At 31.0% G+C, this 15,571-nt stretch overlaps 1 protein-coding gene across 2 annotated transcripts in view; it reads left to right on the top strand.

Moving 5' to 3' along the window:
- Nucleotides 1-15,571, top strand: part of LOC123265890 (protein slit) — a 441,502-nt gene that overhangs the window by 414,576 nt on the left and 11,355 nt on the right. For both annotated transcript variants that reach the window (XM_044729853.1, XM_044729852.1), the window contains exons 20-24: nucleotides 10,322-10,393; nucleotides 10,466-10,632; nucleotides 10,809-11,028; nucleotides 13,037-13,346; nucleotides 13,434-13,647. In XM_044729853.1, coding sequence (XP_044585788.1) covers nucleotides 10,322-10,393; nucleotides 10,466-10,632; nucleotides 10,809-11,028; nucleotides 13,037-13,346; nucleotides 13,434-13,647 — 983 coding nt within the window. The remainder of the gene's footprint in view (nucleotides 1-10,321; nucleotides 10,394-10,465; nucleotides 10,633-10,808; nucleotides 11,029-13,036; nucleotides 13,347-13,433; nucleotides 13,648-15,571) is intronic.

Here is a 15,571-nt window from a genome sequence, read left to right as displayed (position 1 = left end):
CAAATTAAAGAAATTATTTTTTTTTTCATTTATTCACTTTACTGACTTAAAAATACAATTTTTGTAGAAATTAAATAGAAAATTGAAACATTAAAAAAAAAACTTTACTGAAAAATGTAAAAAAATTGAAAGAATCAAAAATAAAAAACCATAAAACTGTCCGATTGATTTGGAATCCTCCTTATACTAGCAAAAAAATTTTTTCTAAAAAATTAAAATTTTTTTGAAATGCAAATTTTTTTTTTAATTTTCGGTAATTATTTACAAGTAGGGTCAACCCCATATTGGGCCATAACTAGGCGAAAAATTACATTTTCGAATTTTTTTTATTCTGCTTGTTTTTACGGCGTATTTATGATAAAAAAATGTCGTGAAAGAAAAAAAAAAGGTTTCGATAGCTTTTTTGCCTTTAAAATTTAGAAAAAATTTTGGCTTTCATGTTTTTGGATAAAATTTCTATTTTATCTTTTTTCGATGTTTTTGAATTTTTTTTAAGTACATAAAAACGAACAATTTAAAAAACAATTGTTTAATTGAATTTTTACATATTAATAATAAACATTTTTTTCAATTAAAATTTTTTTTTTGTAGTGAGAAGAAAAAATTTCACGTATGAATCTTGTTTCAACAACATAAAAATCTATTTCAGTCTCACAACTTAGTATCTGGATTTAATCTGAAATTGATCCCAAATTAATCTGGAATTACTCTGGAACCCAATGGGGCCCAGATATATACCTTGGGTATTCCCAATATAATTTATAGTCGGGCTGAGGTCGAGATGGGACAAACTGAGCCGCGTGGCACCGGAGTAGGGAGCGTGTAAAGTAAATGTAGAAGGGGGCGTTTCACCAGAGTGGGGGAAACGCCCAGAAGCCTCAGAGGGTTAAAGTGACATTTTTGTATTATTTCTATTTACAATATGACTATCATACTTTCAAAAGATAATGGTAATAGAGATAATAGAGCACTCCTTTGCACTCGGGCTTAAGGGGTTAGGGGTAGTCAGAGGCACGAAAAAATGAGAATTTTCAGTATTTTTTTTTTGCTATTAAATCATGTTATTTTACAAAAGTAGTAATATGGCATTATTATACAATGTTTTGACTTGAAGTCACGAAAATTAAAAAAAAAAAAAATTTAATTTCCAAAGTTATAGCTGTCTGTGTTGACCCAGTTCCAAAAAAAGGTCCTTGCGGTGACAATCATAAGTGCTTGGAGATTCATCTAAAATCAATCGGATGAAAAAAATTAGTTTTATAAATAGATAATCCTGGGCCTGATCGAAGGATTTTTTTTTTTTTTTAAAATTAACAAAATGGCGGCCTCAGGAAATTTTTGTCTAGATTTTTGGGAAAAAATCAACAGTTAATTGGTCTTAAAAAATCGAAATTTGTGAAAAAAAAAAATCCTTCGATCAGGCCCAAGTTTATTATGTATTCTAAAAGCTGTATAAATTTTATTAAAATCTACTGAGCGGTTTTCGAGTTACAGTTGTCACCAGTTCAAAAAACATAGTTTTGAGAAAAACGCGTTTAAAGTTTCACACTAGATTCACGTACAGAAATACGAATTATTAAATTACTTACATCGAGTCATCTATTCCTGGGCCATATAATAGTTTTTCAGCCATTGTGGAAGTTTCCAAAACATCAATTTGCTGTTGCCTACGAAGCATTCTGCCTTCCCGAGTGTTGTCGTTGGCGCGCTGATCTGCCACTTTCACACGTGCAGCATCCAATTTTTCAGCATACCGATGGGAATTAGACCCACAATTAAGTCCTAGGGTATCCATAATCATTAATAATGAATTTGTACCTTCATTAAATATACAAGTAGCTATGTATGCAGCAATTTGTACGATAGTAGAACTAGTATTCACGGTTTTTGGGCATATTTTCCACACTAGTTGGTTGAAGCTCTCATTATTATTCTGATTGAATCCATCTACACATCTTGAAAGTAAATTATCATTACTGAGATCGTCGTAAATCGGTTTAATAGCTTTTAAAACATCAGGAGGTAAGGGAGAATAATCTTGAGTATAAGTATCAAGCTCTCCACTTGCTTCAGCGCGCTGGTAAGAGCACCAAGAATCTTCTCCTTTGGGACACATATCATGATTCAGATTTTCATCAGTCGAACCGTAGTGGTAAAAACTTGCCATAATAGCGGATTTCATATCTTCAATAGAATCGCAATGACGACGTATTGATAAACCATAGTACACAGTTAATTTGTCTATTACTTTTCCTGTAAGCCTACCTCTACCACCAAGACCTTTTTGTTTAGTTTTGTAATTTAGTTTTAGAAATTGTAATTATATATATTTAGGTATTTATAAATTTAGGTACTACTACATACACCAAAGTCTTACAGTCAACGCTCTCTGTATTTGACTCACCCGTACAGGACCATTCTCTGTATTTGACTCGTCCTTGTCCATAAGAGCTGTGTAAAATCGTCAAATACAGAGGAAGAATGTGGTCAAATACCGAGAGCGGTCAAATACAGAGAGGTCCAATACAGAGAGCGTCGACTGTAGTTCATGGATGACAATAGAACCCTAAAAGGGGGTTTCTTGAAGCTGCCGCTAGCTATCTGCTCCCGAGCGCTTTGAAGTACCCGAGCTCTCTTTGTTATTTGTCGAATAACTCAAAAACTAATTATCGGATCGACTTGAAATTTTCAGAGAATATTTTTAAGATATTACACATAACGAAAATGCAAAAATAAAATAATTGATTTTTTGAAAATTCTGACTACCCCTAACCCCTTAATATATACAAAATGCTTGAAAACGTACCAATTAAATGAGAATTATTTCAGATCATATAAAACTACACAATGAAAAATTTTCGTCGAATTCAACACAAAAATTTGTGTTAATGAATTTTTTTACACAAAGTTAGTGTTAATTTAACAGAATCTGTGTGAAATGATAAAGTGACTCAGCTTTATGTTTAAAATTACAAAGCTCTGTTTCAAAAGTAATACAATTTTGTGTTAATGTAATATTGAAAAAATATCCCTTAATTACCGAATATTATTTTTATGTTAAAATACGGATCGATCGTGATTAAAATTCACTGTTTCTCCGCGCTCTCGCTTATACCTTCTAAATAAGAATATAAAACAAATTTTTAATACCAATGACATATAATACATATATATTTTTGAATTTTTTTGAGTTACAAAACTTGTGCAAGAATTCATATGTGAATTAAAATTCTAATTTCGAAATAATACATATATTCAATCATAATAAATGATTTTATCGATAGAATATCCGAATGTTATTATTATGAACTATGTTACTTAATTAATAAGCATATTATTTAAAGAATCAAAAATATTTATATTGAATATACGATATTTAAATTCGATGAAAATTTGAAGTAAGGTTAAGTGCTGAATACATATGTATATCAAAATAGCAAGTAAAGTTATATTGAATCAATCATTACATGTAGTTTTAGATCAAGAATAATATTTTATTCTGCAGATGATTTTAAAAATATCTAAGGTTTTACTCGATGCCATAAATGTGATATCGATAGCGCATAAATGTGCTGAGCAAAAGGTTAACTTAAATTAAGAATATTATCTCTATGAATTTTTTTCAAATCAAATCAGTATCTTTATTCAATCAACGGAAATCGTTTTCGACAAAGAAATTGAATCGATATAAAAGTAATTGAATTTTTTATAAGTATTTCCAATTTTTCAATGAAAATTTTCAATTTAAAGGAGATAATTAAGTCAATTAAGAATTTTTATCTCAAAAATTCTCTTTAGCCGGGATTATCAATTAAGATCGATTTCTATCAAAGTGTTTATTTAATTTACAATTTGAAGTTGTTTTGAGGTTTACGAGAAATTTCAACGCTGATGTTGTTTCTATTAACTTAAAATAAATAAAAGTCACAAACTGATGCAGCGCTAATTGAAAAGGATACATTTAAATTTCAAATCGTTTATTTATTATATGCGTTAATTAACAATTTATTCATATACATATCAATAAATAATTGTTACATTAATAGATAAAATTTTTCGAGGAATTATTACAAAGTTTTATCGTTAAACTATTATTAACAGTTAATTGACAAATAAAAAACACTGTACTCCAAATCGCTAGTGTATGTTTTGCAATATCGCACAAAAGTAAATAAACTCTAATATTATTTTTCTAATCATGGACACTCGTGTGTCTGCTAACTGTGCAAGCGGCGTTGCCAAGTAATACATTATTCTTTCAATCAATAAATAATACATGATCGTATTTATCGTGATAGTATATTTCACGAAAAATATCAAATATCTCGATAGTTCGTTGGGAAACCAGATTTTTTACTGTTAATCAAAAGCTATGCATATTTTAATTTTAATGGCTTATGGTGTGAATTTCGCAAGTCCTTGTGAAGAGATAAACACGATGATTTTTGGAAAATTCAGTTTTTTAACTTAACTTAAGAAGTTATTCTACATTGGACGGTTGAAAAAAACGCTATTTCTATTAATTTTTAACTTCCCGCTAAGAAAATTAAAAATTAAAAAAAATCGGGAAGTTATTGTTTTTACCTTGTTCTTCGAAAATCGAGTATTCATCAAATCTCGACGTTTTGAGGTCCTAAGAAGCTTCCTAACTATTCACGTAATGGTGTACATCTGTCTATGTGTGTGTGTATATGTGTGTGTGTGTGTGTGTGTGTGTGTGTGTGTGTGTGTGTGTGTGTGTGTGTGTGTGTGTGTGTGTGTGTGTGTGTGTGTGTGTGTGTGTGTGTGTGTGTGTGTGTGTGTGTGTGTGTGTGTGTGTGTGTAAACCTCTTATAACTTTTGAACGGCTGGACCGATCGGATCGAGATAGGTGGCGGTCCAAAGAGCATCATTGCCATTAAATTTCGTGAAAATTTGAATCGATTCAGTTCGCTAGATTTTGAGAAATGTCAAAAATAAAATTTTCAAAAAATAGTTTTTTTGGAATAACTTTTTAAAAACCACGTCGATCGCCACCAGTCCGGTAAAAATCGGTTGATTTGTTTGTGAGATATCGTTGTCGAAAAAAATTGAAAAAAATGTTTTTTTTCAGATTTTCTATGAATTTTTCAATCTGACGACTTCGCGCTTCAAGATTCTCAAAAGAGCTCAAAAAACTGAGTTGATTACCGTAAACCACGAGAAAATCGGTTGTTTTTTTTAAAAGTTATTGCGGTTTGAAAATTCAAAAAATTGTGTTCTATAAAACTTCTATCAGACTTTTGAGCTCGAAGAGCTCAAAAGCATAGAACAGCTATCTCTTTGAGCTTACAGAGCTCAAAAACGAAATAAGTGAAATGTTGAGCGCTTAGGTATGGGGTTAGCGGGAACTTGCAGGGATGGCCGTTAGGGTTAACCGTTTTCCTAATTTTTTTTTTTTTTTTTAGAATACTTCATGTTTAATGATATTTAGCTTGCTTAGCCTTAAAAGTAGATAGGTCTGCGCTATTAAAAAAATCTAAACAACAGTCTACATGAAACAAAAAAGTTAAATGGTTTTAGGTTTATTATGATTATATTACCCCGGGAAAAACGGATTGGATCTGGCCATATATAAACAGATCTGGCCAGATCTGCTTTAGCAGATCTGGCGAGATCTTTAAATTGTCTTTATCTGACGAGATCTGGCCAGATAAAATCAGATCTGACCAGATTGTTAAATTGTCCGGGTAAAAAAGATTATATATACTCATACATAATTATATACGAAAAATGGCCCTATATAATTATATAGAATTATTTCCGTAAAAAAAAAAAAAAAAAAAACGGCGAGCGCGGAAATCGAACCAGGGACCCGACGCTTGAAAGACTAATTCATTACCTGTTTACTTACGAGGCTTACTTGAAGAGTAGAGTTTGTAATAACTACAAGTAATGTGAATCGTGCCCATGATCGATGCGTAATGAACAAAGTTTTTTATCAAATTTGCAAATTATTAATCATCAATATACGCTGATAGAAAGATTTATTAACTATTAACAAATTAATTTATTCAAAGACAATTATTTAATTTATCAAATTCTATTAAATATTTTTTAACATTTAATAAATATTTATTTGGGAGGAAAGTATATTTATTAAAATAGTTTATAAGTATTTATTAATAGTTCACAAATATAGTTATATCTGGCCAGATATAATAAAATCTTTTTATGTATGATGTATTTTTCAACCCAGATATAGTTATATCTGTTTAGATCTGATCAGATATGACTAGATCTGATCATGTCTGATGTATTTTTCCACTTAGATATAGTTATATCTGTTTAGATCTGATCAGAAATGTCTAGATCTGATCATGTCTAGTGTATTTATCAACTCAGATATAGTTATATCTGTTTAGATCTGATCAGATATGACTTGATCTGATCATGTCTGATGTATTTTTCCACTCAGATATAGTTATATCTGTTTAGATCTGATCAGATATGACTAGATCTGATTATGTCTCCAATCTCATATCTGATCAGATATAAATAGATCTGACCAGATATAATTAGATCTGACCAGATAAAATTATATCTGGTGAGATCTAAACCTTTTTCCCCGGGACGCTATATCCCGTAGCACAAGTATTCATTTTATACCAAAATAACAAAATGCCCGTGAAAAAATTTTCTGATCAGACTATATCAGGCCTGATATAAATCGTCCATATCAGGCCTGATATGGAAATTGGCCATATCAGACTATATATGCCTTGATATAAGTATATCAGACTATGTACCCGCCCCGGTAAAAAAAATTATATATCATTATATTACATAATTATAAATGAAAAATGGCCCTATATAATTATGTATAATTAGGTATAATTATATATAATTATTTCCATAGGAAAAAAAAAAAATCGGCGCGAGTGGGAATCGAACCGGGGACCTACCGCTTGACAGATTAATTCACTACCCGTTTACCTAAGCGACTTACTTGGAGAACAGAGTTTATTATAACTACAAGTAATGCGAATCGTATACATGATCGATTCGTAGTGAACAAAATTTTTTATCTAATTTATTAATTATTAACTGTCAATATTTATAAATAATAATGGTATCTATATGTAGATTTATAAAATTATCTATGTATACATGAAATCGCAAAAATGATTCTACGATATATTGTTCAGGTACTTCGTTGCTTTAAAATTTATAATTTCTTTGAAATTAAAAAAATAATCGAGGTAAAATGAGAATTGAAAGCTTAAATTTTAATGGAATTATTTGTTTAGTATATGGAACTATATATTGCTGGAGGGCCTGGCTAACAATTTTTGAACTTGACAAAACTAATAATTTTTGTGAAATTAAATTTTTTTTTAATTCCTATGATTTCATCCGAAAAATACTATATATTAAAAGATTATTAATCATTGGAGTAACAGACTCTTAGATAGAAAAAGAGAATGTTTTATGGTAATCACAAAATACTCACTGGAGTAAAAAAAATTATATAGAATTCTATATGATTCATATATAATGTTATATGAATTATATATACATCTATATAATTATAAATGAATTACATATGCTTCTATATAATTAGATATGAATCATATATAATGATAAATAGTTTTTTTTATTCGGGTATGCCTTTATATGAGTACATAAGACTGCTTATGTGCTGGTAAGGGTATGAGTATATCAGACCATATGAATCCATATCAAGTTATATCAACCCTGACAGGGATTTTTTTTTTCAAGTTTATCAAAGTATATATAACTTTATAAGGTTATATCAGGACCTATTAAAAAATAATGTAAAATTAGATATGAGCATATCAAGCTATATCAAGTCTGATATAGACATATCAAATTGATAAGGCTTGATCAGGCCTGATATGGCCAATTTTCATATCAGGCCATATCAGGACATATCAAAAATTAAATATGGACATATCAGATCATATAAGGCCAGATATGAACATATCAAAAAATTTTATATGGCCTTATCAGCTCATATCAAGCCTGATCAGAATATTTTTTCACGGGCATGTCTAAAAAACAAAACGAATAAATGTGTTTTTTGTTGCGTATTTTTTCACCCAAAAATATATTAAAAATATAAATTCTACAATAATTCTGCTACGGGATATAGCGATAACTGTACAGAATATGCAGTTCGAATTTTACAAGTATTAGTTCTTAAACTTCTGAAATTTTTTCAACAAGCGATTCAGAAACACTCTGATACATGCACCTGCTGAGATGAACAAGCACGCTCAAGTAGCATTTAACGTACAAAAAAGGATAGTTAGAGTGTTCCTGAATTTTTCTGAAATTATTTCATAATATTTTTGAATATATTTACTTTGAAATATGGAAATAAAAAAAAATCAAAATTATGTAAGTGCCAAAGTTGAATAACCTCTTAATTTTTAATCTTCTCATCTGACTCGAGGAAAATTATAAAATAAAAATTCCAGCTTAATATTGTTTTATTTAATTATAAATATAAGTAATTTTTTGGGTTGGCAGTTAAAGTAGTACCCTCGCCAAAGTCGTTTTCTTAGGATTTTTTTTTAATTTTGGCAGATTAATGTTCATATAATTCTGCGTCGATTGGCGCAATTTGAGAATTTTTGACCATCTAGTTTCCGAGATATTTAATTTCAAAGTTTGAGTTTTGAACGCTCTTATACGTTACGGTATACGGGATATCGAAAAATTTACCTACAAACATTTTTATATCTTAGAAACTTTTCTTAGGATCTTTTTAAAAAACTACAGTAACGTTAACTAACAACTAAACAATTAAAAAAAAAAAATTCATTGATAATTACCACACAGTTTCAGAGATATTTATTAGTAAGTAATGAAAAATTTACCAGACTTTAGCCAAGGAGGGGATACGTTAATAAAGCTGTGGCAACAGTGCAAGTTTTGTGAGCCGCGAAAGAAGTATGAGACGCGCATGCGTTGACAAATTTGAAAAGTTTAATTTACGTTAGGTATAATATTATAGTTATTAATTTTATTTATTTAAAAAAAAAGCTATGATTATTTTATGAAAATAAGTATTTTTTTATGATACTTAAGTTAGGCGACATTTTTAATTTTTTTTTAATAATTAAATTAGAAAAAAAAAAATTTTTTTTATATTGCATTTACAGTTTTTGAAGTTTTTTTCAAGTGATATTTTTTTTTTATTTTTTTGTAATCATTTTTTTAATAAAAAAAAATTCTAAAAATTTTTAAATGTTGGCTGAATTAATTATCATTTTTTTTATATTTATTAAAAATTCAAAAAGTTAACAATTTTAATATAATAATATATATTAATCTTTCGTAAGTTATAAAAATAATAGTCAGATGAAATAATAAAAAATACTTAAATTCAAAATCAGTTAATACATAAACACAAAAATTTAATTACTTATTTTTCTGAAAAAACAAAACAATATTGTCAATTATTTTTTTTCTATTTGTTATTTGTATAGTTATTTGCATATGTACTAGAGATTTCTGTCGTTTTTCAAGGACTTTTTTTATGAATCGTCTTTTATAAGTCGATTTTTCAGACATTGTTATTATATTTCTAAATAAATGTATGTAAATAAATAAATAAACGCATGTATCAAAACAGATGTTAGTCTACAGCTAGTCCAAAACACTACAGTATAACCACTATAAAATATCTTAACGCTCACGCAGTGTTGCCAGACTTTTCAAACGATCAGTTTCTCGTTCGTGATTGGCTGAAATAAGTACATAAACAGCAAAAAGTTTTAGGCTTGTCAATAATTACTATCCGGTATGTGTACCGTACACCCTAGCATAAACTTTTGACGGCGGAAGTCGCGAGGGTAATACCTTAAAGAAATCTTCAGTACTTTGAGCGACCCTATATATAAACTTTTCTTTGATGAATTGACGTATGATACGAGCGCTCAAGGCATGGACATTTGAATTTACTAAGCTATCTTCTAATTTTTTTTGACTAGTTATTCACTATTAGAGAACAAATTTATTAATTATTAAATTTGATTAATTTCAATAGCCTGCTATCTTGCTAGGACTTCCACAATTCTAACATAATGGCCGGTTTTTAATGTTTAGAACTAAAACAGAAATCTTCTATTAATAAACTCCTAGTGCAAGTCGCGAAAATACCGGAGATCAAAATTTGAAATAAATCATACGACTCTCATTGCTCACGATGTAACTGTAGCGTAACAGCAATTACTTGAAAGCACTGACCTATGTCATAGTTTTTTATCGACCACTAGCGATATTGAAACCAATAAAAAGTAATCGTTAATGAAAAAAATTCTTTTTGTCGTAGTTCTCTTCATGGAAATGAAATTTCTACGATACCCGAAGGAACATTTGATGATCTAAAGGCAATAACGCATGTGTAAGTTATTCGTTTACTTGATAAATGAAAAAATTAAAATGAAAAAATATCTAATAAAAAATAAATTAACAGGGCATTGGGTTCGAACCCACTCTACTGCGATTGTCACATGCGTTGGCTAGCAGAATGGGTGAAAAAAGACTCAGATGTTGAGCCTGGCATCGCACGATGCATGGAGCCGCTGGCGATGAAAGAAAAGTTGCTTTTAACAGCTCCCGCAAGCGCCTTTGTTTGCAAAAGTAAGTATCAAATCAACGTGCTTAAGAAAAATTTAGACCGTAATAAAAATACGAAAAAAAAAAAAATTTTAAGTTGAAAGTTAGAGAAATCCGTCTATTTAGTTTGATTTTTTTGGTTCAAACCCTCGGAACGGTACTAAAATTGCTTAATAATCGTAGACATTTCTTCCGTGCAGCCAAACAACAACCTGCCGAGGTCTTGGCCAAGTGCGATGTGTGTTACACCTACCCATGTCAAAACAGTGGATTATGCGAGGCACTACAGGACAGGGAATTCTATTGCAAGTGCTCGCCAGGATATCACGGGGACCGGTGTCAACATAAAATTGACGCGTGCTATGGAAATCCTTGCCGGAACGCCGGAACTTGTAAAGTACTGGAAGAAGGAAGATTCAGGTAGACAAATACTTGACATTTATTGTTTGAATCTATGAGCAATAGGGTAGCGCAAAAAATTACTATTTTTTTGAGTCTCCGCTGAAATGTCCTAAATGTCAATAGTGCATTTGAAATATTTTAGGACATGAAAATCGATCATAGAGATCCCCAAAATTGAAAAAAAAAAATTTGTTTTTTCGAAATATTTTTCAAATTAAAAAAAATGGATTTTAAAATCATTACTTTTCGGTTCAAAAACTTTTTTTTAACAAAGAAAATTATTTTAACATGGCCAAAAATCAACTTGAACATAATTTTGAAATATTTCAAGTTGACAAAAAAATTTTAATATGTTCGAATTTCGTAATTACTATACGCTCTTTTTTATTGAATTACAAAAATTTGTTCAATGGTAAAGTTCAAATACTTCTTGACTTTTTCTACTTTTTTTTTAAACATTTTGTCTTTTCATATTTGTTATAAAAGTAAGTTGTAAAGTAAAATGTTAAAAACAAATTTATGCTCCCTTTTAGCCGCAGATTATGAAATTTATAAATTTCTAACGCGTTAATGGCGTATAAATTTGATACATTCGCTGTTTTGGCTTTGGAAAAATTTTGTTTCATTCTAAAGCTTAAAATATAATCGTAAAAAAAAATTTTTTGTAAGACATAATTTCCTAAAAAATAAAAAAAAAATTAGGAAAACGGTTGACCCTAAAGGCCATCCCTGCAACTTCCCGCTAATTTCGTTAATACCTGGCCGCTTTTTTAAGCTCTTCGAGCTCAAAAGTATAATCTATGTGTTGTTTTAAGCTCTCCGAGCTCAAAAAGATACCTTTTCTATGCTTTTGAGCTCTTTGAGCTCAAAAGTCTTATAGAAGCTTCATAGAACACTATTTTTTGAATTTTTAAACCGCAATAACTTTTGAATGAATGAACCGATTTTTACGCGGTTGGCGGCATTCTACGCAGTTTTTTAAGCCTCATAAAGAATTTCTAAGTTTCAATTGGTCAAACTAGAAATTTCGGAGTAACTCTGAAAAAACACTTTTTTCGGTTTTCTTTCGTTCACGATATCTCTCGAACGAATCAACCGATTTTGACCGGATTGGTGGCGATCAACGTGGTTTTTCAAGGTTGAGAGCTGATTAGTTTTTGGAATCGATCAGTTGAGCCGTTTAAAAGTTATCCCAAAAAAACCACTTCAGAAAAATTTTTTTTTCCTACTTTTTTTTAGATTTCTCCAAATTTCTCAAAATCTATCGGTCCAAATCGGTTCAAATTAACAGAAAATCTAAGTTTGGCGAAGCCCTTTCGAATGGCACCAACCGCGATGAAATCGGTTCAACCGTTCAAAAGTTATAAGAGGTTTACATACTTACACACACACACACACACACACACACACACACACACACACACACACACACACACACACACACACACACACACGCACACGCACACGCACACGCACACGCACACGCACACGCACACACACACACACACACACACACACACACACACACACACACACACACACACACACATACATACAGACATAGTGACACCCTCGCGGGAATAGTCAGGAAAGCTTCCTAGGATCTTAAAACGTCGAGATCTGATGAAAACTCGATTTTCGAAAAACGGGGTGAAACCAATAACTTCCCGATTTTTGAAAATTTTCAATTTTCTTAGCGGGAAGTTAAAAATAGGAAGCCAATTTTGCGCCACCCTAATGAGCAGTAATTTTAGTAGATCGGGTTGGATCGAGCTCGGCTCCCCCCAACTTAGTAGAAAAAAAAAAAAAAAAACATGGCATGCAACTTGTGACCAAAATCATGATCTGGCTGTAAAATAAATATGCACGTTAAGAGTCAAAATTAAAAAATCAACTAAAATTGAATAAAAATAGCTTATAAAAAAAAAAATTGAGTGATTGCCGGTGTTGAATATTGTTGGCGGATCGATCGCGATCCAATGATCGAGCTTTATAAATCAATTGACGTTAAGTCAATGTGTAACAGTTGCGACTGCGCCCCCGGATACGAGGGACTCAGATGTGAGAACAACGTCGACGACTGCGCACACAACAAGTGCGCCAACAACTCAACCTGCGTGGACCTCGTTCAGGCCTACAGATGCGACTGCGCACCGGGATTCATGGGAGAATACTGCCAGACGAAAATCCCATTTTGCACAAAAGGACATGACCCATGTGAGAACGGAGGCCGCTGTGTTGACCACCGGACCCACTACAGTTGTGAGTGCCCAATCGGGTTCAGTGGCCTTAATTGTTCCACCAATTTGGATGATTGTGTCGATCATCTCTGCCAGGTAATGGCCGCATATTTTTTTAATCTATTTTCTATATTTCTGTTGGAAGACAGAAGATTTAATTAAACGATATTTTTATATTTTCAGAACGGTGCTACTTGCATCGATGGCATAAATAATTACGAATGTAAGTGCCCGGCAGAATACACAGGAAGGTATTGTGAAGCGGCGCCTTCGACAGCTTTACTTTATCCGCAAACAAGCCCGTGTGCTCATCATGATTGTCAACACGGCGTTTGCTTCCAACCTTCTTCTGATTCTGCTGCGGGTTATCTTTGCCAGTGCCATCCCGGTTACACTGGTATGTAATTAACTATTCCTTTTTAACCCTGCACCATTCGCTCAATTAAAGCACTAACGCTTTTACGTTCTAATTACTTTACAAAATGTTTCAGTTAGACATTATAACAAATTTTCATACAAGTTTTAATGGCATTGTTTCGGTTGTTTAAGCTAAAGTTGTGCATGAAAGTCATAATAGTATGGATATTTTAATAACTAGAAACATGAAAGTATGAACAAGTTTGGAAAATACAAAAGTGGACCCTTTAGGCTTATTCTGTTATAAATAGAAATAATTAAAATAAAAATAGTCGACCCGTAAGAATACTTTGCACAATATTTTAATCAAATAATGGATAGCCACATTATAATGTGAAAATAAAGCATATCCATTGCGACTGTTGAAAATAATGTATTTTTCTTTAAGGGGGATAGCTACTGTGACGGTCGAAAAAATAAGTGATTTTGAGAAATTTTTATGACCGGAAAAGTAAAGAAATTTGGGGATTAGGTTTCTTTGAGTTCTAATAAATGTATATTGAAGATGAATATCCTAAATTTTTATTAAGAAAAATCAAATTGTTACCAAGTTGTTAATATTTATCTCCAGTCCTAAAAAAATTCCCCTCCATGGTCGCATCGTTATCTCGAAAGCAGGTCATCTAGAGAAAAAATTTTAGTTATGTTATTAAATCTGTATGAATATGGTTATCGATGCACGTAACCGTTTTTTTTACTCTCCTGGGTCGAAAAAAAATTTTAACTTTGACTTTAAATTTTACTCAAAATCCCCACATTTTAACTTATTTATTTCCTTTTATAAATGTAAAATTTCCATAACATTTGACTTTTTTTGGCTTAATTAGGATCGATTTAAGACAAAATAAAAGTTCATTCGGCAGCCGAAATGGAGGTAGATTTCTCAAATAAAGAAAATTTATCTTTTATAAAATAATATTAATAATAATATATAACTTAATTCATTGATTAGAAAAAAAATTCAATAATTAATTTAAAACCATTTAGAACTAATTTTGTTCAAAATAAACATTTGTTGGTTTTGTTACAACAATAGTGTAAATTTTTTAAGGAGAATTTTAATATTATCTTATTGGCCAAATGCGGAAATTTCAGCCGAAATGCCCAAACAAAACTCCTGTTAAAAATTCTATGAAAATCAAATAAATCGTCTCAACCTAAAAAAATCTCAGGAAATGCCTAAACACAGCTCCTGTTAATAGCGGAACTCAAAATTCCAATTTTAAAAGGTTTTTCACGGAAATTGAATTTTGGCACACTCTAATATGTATACATATATACAAATATATACATACATAAACTTTTGAACTATATGTATTTTCCGACTCAGCTCATCGAGTTAAGTAGGAATATAGCAAAATTTTTCACAAGATGCGTCATGCGGACAAATACAATAGTTAGGTTTTTATGAAATCTACTAAAAAATCAAAATCAAGTCAATATCAATTGGTTATCTTTCAACTTTAGCTTTTCTTACGACAAAAAAAAGTCAAAAGACAATAGAATCATTTATGATATGACCATCTATTATAATGGTCTTTTCACCGGCACTGGCGTCGACAGGGCCGGAGAGCACCACCTAAATTGGCTTACCTGGGTTTCGAAGGTAGTTGGGCGCCAGGAACTTACCGTTCCACGATTCGAAGTCGTTGTCGTTTGTCGTCGGGCGGCGGGTCGATGACGAAGAGATTTAAAATTCGAATGAACGGCGAAACGTAAAATGCTTAAATCTAAGTAAGCTCGGGAAAAGAAAACAAAAAAAAAGTAATCGCCGAATGTCCAGTCAATAATTTATTTTAACAGTCGCCAAGAATTATTAATAATTTTCCAAAAATTACAATCATAACTAAAAGAAACAACAATAATATTGATTCGTCGGTGGCTCGCAGATACTAATTTAAATG

Source organism: Cotesia glomerata, linkage group LG5 (assembly GCF_020080835.1).
Source record: "Cotesia glomerata isolate CgM1 linkage group LG5, MPM_Cglom_v2.3, whole genome shotgun sequence".
Lineage (NCBI taxonomy): Eukaryota > Metazoa > Arthropoda > Insecta > Hymenoptera > Braconidae > Cotesia > Cotesia glomerata.
Note: the sequence above shows the minus strand (reverse complement) of the source record. Positions and strands in the feature narration are given on the sequence as shown.